The sequence below is a fragment of the Neolamprologus multifasciatus genome, chromosome 4 (assembly GCF_963576455.1).
Source record: "Neolamprologus multifasciatus chromosome 4, fNeoMul1.2, whole genome shotgun sequence".
Lineage (NCBI taxonomy): Eukaryota > Metazoa > Chordata > Actinopteri > Cichliformes > Cichlidae > Neolamprologus > Neolamprologus multifasciatus.
This window is the reverse complement of record NC_140442.1, coordinates 4,104,378-4,118,136: the sequence shown is the minus strand read 5'-3', so window position 1 is coordinate 4,118,136 and position 13,759 is coordinate 4,104,378. Positions and strand designations below refer to the sequence as shown.

Here is a 13,759-nt window from a genome sequence, read left to right as displayed (position 1 = left end):
GCCAAAGTGCTTGCTAATAGGGGGTCATATGATTGTTGGGTTTTTCTCTGTATGTATTATTGTAGGGTTTAATTTACAATATAAAGAGTCTTGATGTGATTTGGTGCTGTATAAATAAAATTGAATTGAATTACATCAGTACGGAGCCCAGCAGGGGACATGGGAGAAAAAAAATTAAGACGGACTTTTGCGAGATCTCGCAAAACAAACTCGGGATCTCGCAAAACAAACTCGGGATCTCGCAAAACTTTTGCACAAAAGTTCTAGCCGCATTCTTCGACCTCCCGTTAGCTTCGAGCTAACGGGAGGTCGAGACCTACTACAGCCGGGAGGAACACCGCTTTCCCGGCACATCGTGCCTCGACCTCCCGGTCGGCTTCGAGCCAGCGTCCGAAGAATGCGGCTAAAACGTTTGCGAGATCTCGCAAAAGTTTTGCGAGATCCCAAGTTTGTTTTGCAAGATCTCGCAAAAGTTTTGCGAGATCCCGAGTTAGTTTTGCGAGATCCCGAGTTAGTTTTGAAAAAGGTCCATCTTAATTTTTCTTTCTCCCATGTCCTCTGCGGGGCTCCGTACATCAGTGAATCTTCTCTGTAGTCTTCTTTTTTCCCTCCTGTCTAACAGCTCCAGCTTAAAAATCCAGGATATCCGCTACCCTCCTGTGCACATGTCCAAACCTCCAAAGTTGCCTCCAAACTGTCCGACCTGAGCCGTCCCTCTGATGTTCTAATTTCTGATCATTCCCACTGACAATATTAACATCATCGACTCTGCCACTATCTCCAAACCAGCAGCTCTCACTACCATCTTGTAAACCTTCCCTTTCACTCTTGCTGTTATTCTTCTGTCACAAATTCCCAGTGAAAATCTTGGCATCATTAAGATTTGGATCAATTATTTATTTATTTTTAAATTTTGTATGCATTTATGTTTTTTGAGCACCTACATAAATTACACAAACTTATGAAACATACCACACAAGGCTCCAGTTGCCAAGGTAACCCTTTAATGTATTTACTACCAGGTTATATGTCAATCACAGATACTCTTCACTCTCACTGAGAATCACTTCAGTCACTCAACTGCAAATACAGAAAAATCTATCTCAGGTCAAGCCCACTTTGTCTCACCAGCAGTTATTTCGCCAAGTGGCCAAATATCTTGTGATGAATCTCTTCTAATAGGCAAGCATCTTAAGCGAACCCTAGTTTTTAGCAACCCAATTCAATTAAATTACTTAACCTGAAATCTGGACATCACTCACTGGTTTGATAATTTCTTCATCATGCTTATTTTTCAGTTTGAAAATTGGATAAAGGGTAGTTTGGTCGGTAACAGAAACTAAATATCTACGAGTTTACAATGAGAGTGAAACTTCTCTATAAATGCTGCGTCATCATATGATCCCCAGACAGATGCTGAGCTGACATTTAGGGTTTAAACCAAAGACTCAGCGTCAATGTCTTGACTGTTGCCATGTTCGTTTTTAAAGGTAGAAGTGAGCATAACTAGAAAAGAAATTGGACTAAGTTATTAGTGCAATCCACCATTATTTGTCACTTACACTAAAATATTTCAATTTTTGAACAAACTGGCTGCGCGGCTCTTCTACATAAGCAGACACAGAAAACACTAGAAATCAAAATGCACCTCCAACCTTATGGCTTTGTTTTCTACAGTAACTCTGCATGATCCTCCCCTCTTTAAGCTGTCTTTCTTCTGATTGGCAGCCAGTCACAAATAACAGCAAGTGGGTGGATAACTGTGCCTGTGGTTACCATGTTAGTGATGTCTTGACTATGTTATTAAGTGATTTTTCACATATTTTGGAATAAAACATTAAACAAATACAGTTTTAATTTCAGTTCAGCATCACGTTTTGTACTTAAAATACCACATAACAGTCATACAAATGATATATGCTAATATCTTATTCAATGTCCTGCAGGTACAACACACTTGAGAATATTCAGATGTTAAATGTACTTTGCAAACCTACCTGCTGAATAAATAAATCTTCAAAGAACTGCACTAATGTACAGTCCTATTTAAATCAACCTGCAGAGACCTGAAAGACTGAAAACCTGCCAGAGCACGTGAAGAAATGAAGAAATAAGAAACGCAGATGCGTTCATCAAAGCAGGAGCGACTGTGAGCAGGATGCTGTTGCAACATTTGTGAAGATACCAGAATGGTCATAAGAAATGAAGATGGGGGAAATTTTCCATTGCGTTCTGCTTATTTTCAACATGGTAGTAATTTATCTAAAATCTAAAAATCTAAAAACACAGATAATCGGCAGCTCTTTAAGGACTGATGTGTATTCATTAAAAAACAGGGTCCCTGATATTTAGGAACCCAGAAATCACAAGATCATACATCTACACTGAAATGCTACATCAGATAAATTAAATAAATAATATTTAATACCACGAAAAACACATAATCAGGTTTTAATTTTTAAAAAAAATTAGAACAGCGTTACTATGACTATTTTTTTTTAATTGTTATATTACATTTTATGCATAAAATTTACTTTTATTATTACAACAACTCGCATACCAAAATAATTTCTCAAATGTGGGCTAAATTAGCAGTATTATTATTTTTTTTATTATAAGCGGTACTAGTAGTAGTAGTAGTATTTATTATTATTATTCATTTACAGAATCAACGGTCCACAATTTAAAAACTTGCTTGATGCTTACAGATCATTTTCCTACAAGAAGACTGAGGCTAATGTGTCCACAGCTGGGACCAGTAGCATGTAGTCCGAAATCCTGTGAGCACATATCATTTTCAGAAACATGAGGAATTGAATTTAAACGAGAATTATTAATTAGTCGTCAAATGTACTCCAGCAGCTACACATGCACTCCTCTGCAGTAAAAGTTTATTAGCTTTATTATTACTTTCCTTTACTACAAAGCTAATAGTAAGCTCTGGATCAGGCACTCTGAACCATCCCATAATCATGCTGCTCCAGGCTCAGACTGGATTGTGGCTACCTCTCCCTGAGGAGGTCACTTCCTGTTAAAAGTTTTTCCTTTGCCTGATCTCATAGGAGACCATCTGAACACTGAGACTGGGGTTTCTCTCTAATATTGCGAGGTGTGTACCTTCCAGTATAAAGTGCTTTGATGTGACTGTGGTCGTGAATTAGTGCTGTATAAATGAAACTCAACTTAATTATGTTGCTTTAAGTTTTATTAAACTTGCTTTCCTGTATAGTTTGTCCTCAAGCATGCAGCACACACATGGCTGCACGGAGAGAAATCTTACATGCACGCTCGCTTTACATGCATGAAACTTGCATAAGACGATGTTTGGTTGTGCACACATCACATGTCATCACCTCTAAATGTTCTCATCACTCATTTGATCTGTAAAAAAACTTATAAGACAGTTTAATAGAGTCATTTTTTCAAACATTTTATTAACATAGTTATTCATATTTTTGAATGACTGCTGATGAACACAGGATGTGATCAATCAGTGAAACTACACATTTACATAAGAAACTGAAATATGCTTTAAAAAGCACTAAGCGACACTCGCTTCTCTTTCATTTTCCTCTGTAGTCTTAAAAAAGTCACATTATGTGCATTAGATAAAGATCAAATCCTGTTATCTTGATAACTGCTTCTCTTCTTATTTAGATGCTTCCTAAACAGTAAAGATACATTTTTATTACTCAGAAAAAGCAAAGAGAAAAGTGAATTCTTGCATTTTACATCCCTGTTCTGTTCTTCTGTTATGTATTAGATTGTTTTTATAATTCATGGCAGCCCTGATGCTTCTCCACCAATCAATGACTATTACCTCAATGGAGTGTGTGTGTTAATGTTGAGACAACAGAAAATAGTGTATTTATTTTAACGTTTTAATTAACTGCATCACGAAAAGTGTCAAACACAGCAAAGTTATTTTTTATCCTCTTTATGTTTTTATGTCGTGATTAAAAATCTGGATTTTGTGCTTTTCTAAAATTTGGTATGCACAGAAATTAAAAGGCATTGAACCTGGTCTGCGTTTAATTTTGCATTATAAGTTTTTGATCTTGTTTTTTCTTTCAGATTATGTCATTTAGTTGATTCGGCGCACGTTTGTTTTGTGTTCACTTACTTTCTGCGTGTTTTGCATCATGTGCAAAGTAAAACCAAATCAGACCATTTTATTGTACTTTACACAGATCAGACAATGTTATTGCATTACTCAGGTTATAGATAAATAACACAGAGAAACAGCTATATCATATTACTCAAAGTGCATCATGTGCATTTAGTAAGGAAGGTCCATTCATGTCCAAAAAGAATAGACAAAAGCACAAGTGACTTCTTCTCTGTGTCCTGAATGTAATCCGGTTGCAGACCACAAACATGGCGGTCTTCTTCTTAGCCGAACAAGGAAATCCCTAAGTAAAAAAAATCTACTAAAGAGTTTGATCTTTTGTGTGAATATTTGTGGGACTGGTTCCAGATTGTTCCAGTTTTCCACCTGGTTCGAACCCTGATTTACCTGCAGTGTTAAAGCCTCGGTCAGGTTTCCTTCATTTTCCTCATTTCAGGTTTAAAACTGACCCAGAATGAAAGTAAAGTGCACTTTATTATTCTGTCATTGTTGCCATGAGAAACATATAACTCTATTTCTATTCTTTTAACTGACATTTCAGTGCCGTCTCATTAATAATAATAACTTTATTTCTATAGTGCGACCTTTTTAAAACAGAGTTTATCCAGTGCTTTAATAGAGAAGCAAAAACAATCATACAGAATATAAATAAGTATAAAAATGAAGAGATTTTGAGGCAGTAAGATGATTAATCCTATGCTGAGCTACACAGAAGAGTCGCACTTAAAATCTCGCTGTAAAGCCAACACTGGCATTAGTCATCAGTCACAAGCAGACATCTCTGTGATATTCAGCCAGAGACGGAGGAAAGGTGGTTAGAAATCAAACAGCTTCTTCCTGTAGCATAACAGGAGTTCCTCACTGAGGGACTCTGTCTGGCCAGCCTCATGCAAAATAAATGAGAAAACAGACTGAATGTATGTGTGCCGCGCTGCTCTCGGCGTGTCAGAGCTCACAGATCGCAGGAAGGTGTAAAAACGCAAGTCTGACCTGAATCTCCAAACCGCTCGCTGTGCACAGCAGCTGCAGGTGGATCACATCCGCCTCTTGGCCTGTTACTCAATACCACAAGATAAATACACAGTTGTGTGTGTGTGTGTGTGTGTGTGTGTGTGTGTGTGTGTGTGTGTGTGTGTGTGTGTGTGTGTGTGTGTGTGTGTAGACACAGAGACAGACATTAAACTTGGGTTTGTTTAGAAATGCCACAGGTGCATGCAGTGGCCGACTGTTATTATCTCTCAGTGTGAACATGTTTAGCATTTACATGTTTTAAAACCGTTTAAACTTGTTGGGAACGCACATTAGTGCAGCTGTGTGCTTTTCTTTTTTCATTTAAAGGTTTTGTAAATTACTTCCAAAATGAACTGAAGCTCTCAAGAACTGCCAGAACTTTGTGCCCAAAATATCGGTGTACACGGTTGAAAACAGGCCTGGGCTCCGCTTTCATGTATTAACCAATTTGTGCCACAAGATGGTGCAGTGAGTCAACCAGACCTGTCATTAACCTTCTTAATTACAGTCAAAAGCCAAAGCCTCTTGAGGACATGGAAGTACGGCTGAAAATAAAAATCAAAGGGTAAGAAAAAATATTTAGCACTGGAGAAATGCTGCCCCCTGGTGGAGTTTAAGGTAAGACTTGCACCGAGTGATTACAGAAAGTGCCTGCTTTAACCCACTGACTGTATATTAAAGAAACAGACAGTGCAGATTTGCTTTAAATGTGAAATCCTTCAAATGACCAGTTCAAGAAAACAGAAGATGGCAAATCAAAATTGCACATCAGTAATTTTTGCAAGTAAAATGAAGAAGTCACCAGTTTTCTGAATTAGTCCCTATTAGACTGATTTGTTCCACACTATTGTATTTATACTGTCCCACTGCAATAATAGTAGAAATGTGAAACAGGAAAAAAAGCTTCAGACTTAAATCATTTGTTTTCCTTTTGGTGTTTGATGTCTTTAGATGCTGCTTTCATTTCTGTTTTTCTCTGTTAACTGGCATCTCTAGTTTTCCACATTTTTATCTAATGCTGGTGGCAGTTTGTTCATAGAGTAATTTATATCCTGCCATGAAATAAGAGCGACATTACTAAAAGCACAATATTAAAATTAATGATTAGGATCACCATTAGATAATGATTAACGCGTCTGTTGGTGAAGTATCTAAAGCCGTTGCTCTGCCTATTTCCTGTATTCTCTATGCCCACCTCTAGTGTTATGACACCGCCTTCCCGGCCTCTGAGAGCGTTGTGCCTCACTACAGTGTTACAGTAGAAGATGTGGCAAGCCACACAGCCACACATTCTGGACAGTTGGAGATTGTGCACTAGGTCTGTGGATGCAGCCAAGTCTGTGTGGACTGTGTGATACTGTCTGTAATCATTACTTGTTGTTTGTTGGGGTCTGCTGTTGAACTGAAGGTGGTTTATGAGCCGGACATGATTCGGATCATCTGTGGAGGCCCTGCTGCTCTGGACCTGCTGATTGTTGAACTGGCTGTACTCGTTACTTGTTGTCTGTGGAGGTCTGTTGGGGTACAGCCTGTAAGGGTTACTTGTTGTCTCTGATGGTCTGTTGGGGTACAACCTGTAAGGGTTACTTGTTGTCTCTGATGGTCTGTTGGGGTACAACCTGTAAGGGTTACTTCTTGTCTGTGGAGGTCTGTTGTTGAAATAGTCTTGGCTATTTGATGGAACCTGATTGGAAGCTCAAAAGAAAGAAAACAAAAATCAACACTTACAAATGTTTTCATGAGTTTGTTTGCTGTCATTTCATTTATTAACATCACAGAAAGGTTACTTTTGAAGATGAAAATATTTTGTCACTCCACATTTTGCCAATTTTATGCTCCATAAACATGTTGCTTAGCATGCAGTTTCATTTGCATATGAAGGTTTTCACAGTGTTGTATCTTAGCATATTTACCATCATCTGAACTACTGTAGTCAAATGGGGAAGTAGGCATCTTCTTGGATATCTTGGTGTCTTCACGCTCCCTCTTTTCCGCCAGGGCTGTAAGTGCCGCTAGAAGAATTGATATCTCCTGTTAGAGGAGTTGGATATGTTTAAATCATTCTTAAGTCAGATTTAAACATATATAATTAGTACAGCAAAGATATCCCAGCCCAGCATGTGTTTTTCCTTCAACTTGTAGGAAGTCCTCCAAGTTCTCCACAATCTCAAAGTCAGAGAAACCGTACACCAATCAGACATCATATTGTTCACCTACCTAATATTGTGTTGGTCCCTATTTTGCTAACAAAACAGCCCTAACCCATTGAGCAATAGAATAAAATAGACCCCTGAAGGTGTGCTGTGGCATCTGACACCATGATGTTAGCAACAGATTCTTTAAGTCCTGTAAGTCGGGGCCTTTCTGTGTGGAGTTTGCATGTTCTCCACATTTTTGGATAGGTTTTCTCCCAGTACTCCAAAGACATGAAATTAGTGGGGTTTGTTTCTCTGAGCTAACCCTGCATCAGAATGGATGAACTGAATTGAATTAAAACGGTAAATGGACTGGTTGTTATGTAGTTTTGTTCTACTCTGACCACTCAAAGCACTCTGCACACTTCTATCTTTCTATGTAAGTGCTTTCTGTCTAACATTCACATGCATTCATACTCCGATGGATGAACTGAAGACAAACTTGGGGTTAGTATCATGTCCCAGGAGATATGGCATGCAGACAGAAGCAGATGGGGATTGAACTTTCAACATTCTGATTAGAAGGTGACCTGAGCTACAGCCACTCCCATAATTCATAACCTTCGAATGACGTTTCTATAATAAAGTATGCCGGAGAGGTGAGGCTCAAAGTGACCTGTGTTTGAGCACTCTGACATTGATATGAACAGGAAAAATATTCACACATTTTTGCAAAATTCACCAAAGGAAGTCATACCATGCTATTCCCAAACAATCTGTGTTTCCTGATGTAACTTTTCTTCAGTTTTTTTCAAAGCCACTGGACAACTTAGGCATCAAAATTTTGATCCAATGAATATTGGAGCGTTTTAAAGGCGTTTTAAAACACCTGCAAATATTTTGAAGGTTCCAGGAAAGAGATTCAGAGTCATTAGTAACACCTAAAGTGCTAACATACCACAATCAACCTGTCAAACAGGGTGTTCTTAGTACTTAGTTTCACCTTTAAAATACAAAAACACATATAAACAACACACACTTCTGTCTTCACAAGGAGAGGCTACTCTCAAAGTATTCAAAGCAGCTCAGATGTCATATTTAATGTTACAGAAACAACAGATTAATAGTGAAAAGCAAACAATGAGCACCAAATCTCTGCCGTTTTTGTTTCATTCACCTCTCAGATTTAACCTTTTTCTTAATATCTGGATATTTGGATATCAGCAATATTACTGCTACTTTCAGCTTTGTATGTGTGTTTGTGTGTCTATGTTCCCGCATGTGTTACAGAAACTGTGAAATCTTGTCAGACTTGACTGTCTATGGGCAGATTTTGTCAACATGGTAAGCATCAATATGCAGTCATCAAACACAAGGCAGCTGAAGTTCAATTCGATAATAATTGTTGTCTCTGAACTTGTAACTAGTTTTGAATTGCTGTACACTAAAACAAAATTTAGAATTTATTTTCATAAATTTAATTCAACCTAACAACATTTTAGTTTAATATAGTTAACTAAAGTTCACATACTGTCATCACATTGCATTGAAACTACTTCCTCCAAAGCAAACTGTCATGCAGTGAAGGTTAGGACCCAAATGCAGAAATAACAACAAACTAACCTTTTATTAAAGTCGAGGAGTAATCCACAACACAGATAAAAAATAAGAAAACTTTCAAAAAGGATCACGAGGAGAACACGAGAGCACACAAACAGATACTGAAACAATGACTGACAGGCAGGGCAGGACTGTGTAAACACACACAAGGGACTTTCAGATAAAACAGAAAGTAAACAAACCACTAAACAGATATGACAATGACATACAGGGAAACACTAGAGGAGGCTGGTCTTAAATACATAAAAAGACAAGGATATAACTTTAAATAACTCTTAACATTATCTGGATTATAAAATAACAAGAAGTAAACAGAAATGACTAAAGAGTCACAATGAGCCCAAGCAGGGATGCCCAATTATAAACTCTGCAATGACAATACAATCTGACCACAATCAACTAGAAGTAAAACAGAAATGAGGAACAGTACAGAGGCACAATGTTGAAAACATAAGATTTCTAGACAGAATTAGAAAGAAAACCTAAACTGAAAGCAAAGCCTGAAGTGTCCATGACAGAAACAATCGGTAAGGTGCATACCATGCAGGTGTTTTAGTCATCACATGAGTCAGTGGTGCATACCTATCATTCTCTGATTATGCCAACAAAACTGAACTGAGCGTAAAGTCGTTGTAGTGCAGCCATTCCCAAAGAAAAGTGCTGCAGTTCACTTCAAAACCAGAAAGACCATCTCTGATCAGTAAGTCTGGTTTCTGTTGTTACGTTGAAGCCTGGCGTTCCTGTGTGTGAGACAGTGGAGGAGATTCTGTTCCTGTTCATGTGTGATTGGCACTCTGGATTTGTTACCTTTCTGTTCCAAAGACCCTGTAAATAGTGATGGGCCAAACGAGGCTTCATAAAACACTGAAGAATTCAAACCATTTGTGCCGCAATAGCATCGAGGCTTTGAAACAATCTGAACCCATCTCCACAGTGACACCTGCTGGCCAATTTGGGAATTGCCACATCTTGACGGTGCAATTCTGTCAGACTATGACAGAGACGAGCCCTGCACATTTCCAAATAAAGCAACTTATTATATCAGACTGTCAATAATTGTGATCAAACTCAAACAATTGAGACTGTAATGATCACTTTGCTTCAGGAAAAACATTCTTGCTTTGTTAACCTTCATGCTGCTCAAAATAAACCAATAATATAGTAAAACATTCTGAGTAATAACTCCTGGGTTTATTGTAATAACCAGCTGTTTTTGGGATCAGTCAGCTTTGTTTTGGGTTTTTTTTTTTGCTCACACCCCTCAATGCTTGGATGTGTTTGGCTGATGTTTAAGTTTTCTGGGAGTTCATGTCATCAGGTTTGTTCTACACACTGTTAAGCAAAGCTAGAAGCTGGCATTACACTGGGCTTTAATTTTAATTAATGTAAAAATATATATTTAAATGGAAAAAAAAGAATGTGTTTTCCTGCTTTATAAAAAAAGTAGCATTGATTATATTTTGGTGGGCTAATTCTCATCGATTGTAACAGTCCACTTCACGCATACACTTTTAAATCATTCTCTGCTGAGCGATCTCTGAACTATGAAGAAACTTTTCTTAACTTTACACTGCTGTGGATGCTGTATTTTATAACACTGGCATGATGTTTACTGTGAGTCTGGGGTTTTAGTTATATTGAACCTGCCTCGTGTTGTTTATGAGATATTCTCACCAGAAGCATCAGTGACAATAAAAAAAGAAAAACTCATCTGTCATGAAAAGGTGTTAAAAATAGATGAACTATAAATAATGATTACTAATAATGTGTTTTTCTAGCTTTTATTATCTACAGTGCAAATATATTCTTAATGGAGGTGCAGTATGTGAATAACAGGTTGCAGTGAGGATGACACGACCTGATGCATGTTTTTATTGGCAGCAGACATGTATATTGACATATGGGTCTCTTGTGGGGCCTCCTCACAGTGGGGCATGTCCAAAATGCATCACCTAGGTGCTGCCCTGGAGAGATCCTGGCCAAATGCCCAAATGACCTCATCCTGTCGCTGTGGAGAATTACCACAGAGAACAAGTAGTTATGGAACAAATGTCCATTCCACTGTAGCGCTTACTGCACCATATACAGCATATGCATGATACAGTACTGGTGTGTATTGTTTTTTTTTTGTTTGTTTGTTGTTGTTGGGGTTTTTTGCCTGTCCTGTTTGGTTCTTTTGCCATCAGAATTACTGTCTAAAGGCAAAGAAAGATGCCCAACGGATTTAATTTACCAAATGGACCATCACGCCCTTGCCGTATTGGTGTATTTGATTCACCTTTGCTTTTATTGTTTATTTTATTTTATTTTCACTTGCTACACACGGGACAGACATGACTTTGGGAAAGAAAAGGGAGAAAGAAAGAGTGGTAGGGAAAGAAAAACAGCGCGGAAGAGGAACAGTGATAAAGGGCAAAAAACAAAAACCAACAAAACAAACAGATAAAAAATATATATATCAATCACCTGGATCACCTGTTGAGAAAGAAAAAAGAGAAAACAAGCAAAAAAGAGAGCAATATAATAAACAACATCATTGTGATGATCTATGTGAATATAACAGTAAATACTACATATTGAATATTATTGTGCAGCACGTAGGATTGACAGGGCACTGTGTGCTTTGAGATAGGAGCCAAAAAGGGTGTACACCTGTGTGCCTGAGTGCGCTTTTATTTAAAAGGTTCCTTCATGTAATGATCTGCTAGAGGGTGTGGGGAGCCACAGCCCCGTCCTCCAGGGCATGAAGCAGATTGGAGGAGATCCAGGCTCCAGACATCCAGAGGCCCTCAGAGCACAAGAGACCAAGGAAGACCAACAGAGGGGCAACCGTGCCACTCTCCCGGAAAGAGCTGAGGAGAGCCCCAGATGAGGGGTGACTGGTGTGTATTGTAAAATATTGCTGTACTGGCTAATTACACCATAAGGCACAGAAAAACTAATTGTTGCATAGTTGACATCAGTGGGTTCACACCCATTTTGCAAAAATGTGAAGGAGCAAGAGAGACAGATGTATATCCTCCAGCATGTCCCTCCATCATCTCAGCATTTCTGAAAAGGTGCTTGTTTTACACAGTTAAATGTAAAATGAGTAAATATTTGCAGAACTAAATTCAATTTATAAGGAAAATTGATAATGCATTAAAATTTTGGCCTTTGGGTGACAAGATCCATTCAAATGAAAAATGTACTGGAACTCTTATGTAGCTGTATAATGTGAATATATAGTAACATGTAGGACTCTCTGAAAGTCTTTTTGACTTGGTGCCTCCTACCTCCGAGTCCCCATGCAAGTTTGTCCTACACATAAGAAGAAATGCTTTTGAGAGGTTTGTTCTCTTTGGATCTACCTTCTTATGTTTAACTAACTCAGATACAGACTGTATCTGTGATGCTCACTTGTCTGCTAACAAATGACCAGCTCAGATTAAACATACTGCTGATGCATTTGCTTCATAAATCATGACATGCTGCTCTCCCCTACATAAACTGCTATTATGAGTCCATTGCTGTGTATTTACTTGGTATCAGGTCAATACACAGTCTCATACATCAGTAGTAGGTGCCTAATCCTGTCTTTAAGGCTGAGCCTGGACAACCGCATTCTCTCAGGTATGTGTATTTACATGGAGGTATTCTGCTGTAATCATCTACAGTATTTGAAAATACACCCATAAACAAAAATGAATGTAAACATGGATTATCAGCCACCAAAGCAGCTGCTGCACCTTTAATTTATTGATTAATTGATGAACTGTTGCAGAAATTGAACACAGAACCTTTGGTGACAATCACTGCACTAATATAAATACTCTTAAATCTACTGAAAACAACAATAATGTCTTTACAAACAGTTTAAATGAACCACAGCAGTATTTAATAAAGGTTAAAGATGGGAATGAGATGAAGTGAAGCCTTTTTATTTAGTAAGTCCTGATGTAGCTGCAAGGCAATTTCCTGCCACTAGATGATGCTCTTTATACATAAATTGGCCACAATTGAAAGAGTGACGCTTCAGATTTAGCAATTTCATAGGTATCATTTTTAAATATTTCCAGGACACACAAACCTATAATTTACATTTAAAAATAACAGCATTTAAAATCTCTAATCTTTCTCACAAATTAGAATTCATAGAGCTTAAATAACCTTATATCCTGTACTCTTTAGAGAATCTTTGCTATATTACTATTGTTCCCCCACATCAATTAAAACATCTATTTTTCAGTAATATTCCTTAGTTAATTATTTACTCCTTAACGTTGCCAAAAAGTCTCCAAAGTTAATTTAAGTTTTTTTTAAATGAACTTAGTTATATAACTTAGTTATATCACCTTGTTTTGCTAATCTGTTTGTTGGACCCAGTAAAACAAGGAACCAAAAATAATGTTTTGTTTTTTTAATATTGCTATTACATTTGAAAAAATATATGAAAGGGCACTCCTATTTGAATATATAAGTGTAGTGGAGTTACCAGGATAATGAGCATGAGATTCTCATAGATAGAATTGCACCATCAAAGTAATGTGTGTTCATGTGTATACCTGTCTCTATACATTTGTGGGGACCGATCCTGATTTAAAACCAAGCTATTGAGGACATTAAAACGTTTCTGTTTTTCACTTTCAGGCGCTTGTTTAAAGGTTTATTCGTGGTTTTAGTGTTTACGTTAATGGCAGGTTAATAGTATTATGCAAGTAGTATGATGAGACTAAAGACTAGCTAACTAATTAGACTAAAAGAAGTGAGACTCCGCTTTACGTGCCCGCAGGTCCTCACAAAGTAGGAAAGACAGTTGTGTATGCCCGTGTTGCTGTGATTAGCCCCGCCCCCTCGCTCCTTACCGTGACGCCGCGGTGACGTG

At 37.8% G+C, this 13,759-nt stretch overlaps 1 protein-coding gene across 3 annotated transcripts; it reads right to left on the bottom strand.

Annotated features, from left to right (window-relative positions):
- Positions 1 to 5,211: 5,211 nt before the first annotated feature.
- LOC146519511 (uncharacterized) lies at positions 5,212 to 9,459 on the bottom strand. 3 transcript variants are annotated; one of them, XM_085155708.1, is made up of 3 exons: positions 8,899 to 9,459; positions 7,054 to 7,140; positions 5,212 to 6,835 (listed from the first exon to the last, which is right to left on the bottom strand). In XM_085155708.1, exons 2-3 carry the CDS (start codon positions 7,091 to 7,093, stop codon positions 6,186 to 6,188), a joined length of 690 nt encoding a protein of 229 aa, XP_085011834.1. In that variant the 5' UTR covers positions 7,094 to 7,140; positions 8,899 to 9,459; the 3' UTR covers positions 5,212 to 6,185. The 3 variants fall into 3 exon arrangements, with proteins under 3 accessions (XP_085011834.1, XP_085011833.1, XP_085011832.1); XM_085155707.1 differs by having other exon boundaries at positions 7,054 to 7,152; positions 8,899 to 9,456; XM_085155706.1 differs by having other exon boundaries at positions 7,054 to 7,171; positions 8,899 to 9,455.
- Between the last annotated feature and the right edge of the window lie 4,300 nt (positions 9,460 to 13,759).

Coding starts and splice junctions, on each gene's coding strand:
- LOC146519511 (XM_085155708.1), bottom strand. CDS start 7,093: ATGCCTACTTCCCCATTTGACTACAGTAGTTCAGATGATG. Junction 6,836..7,053: donor CTACAGTAGTTCAGATGATG/GTAAATATGCTA, acceptor CTTTCTTTTGAG/CTTCCAATCAGGTTCCATCA.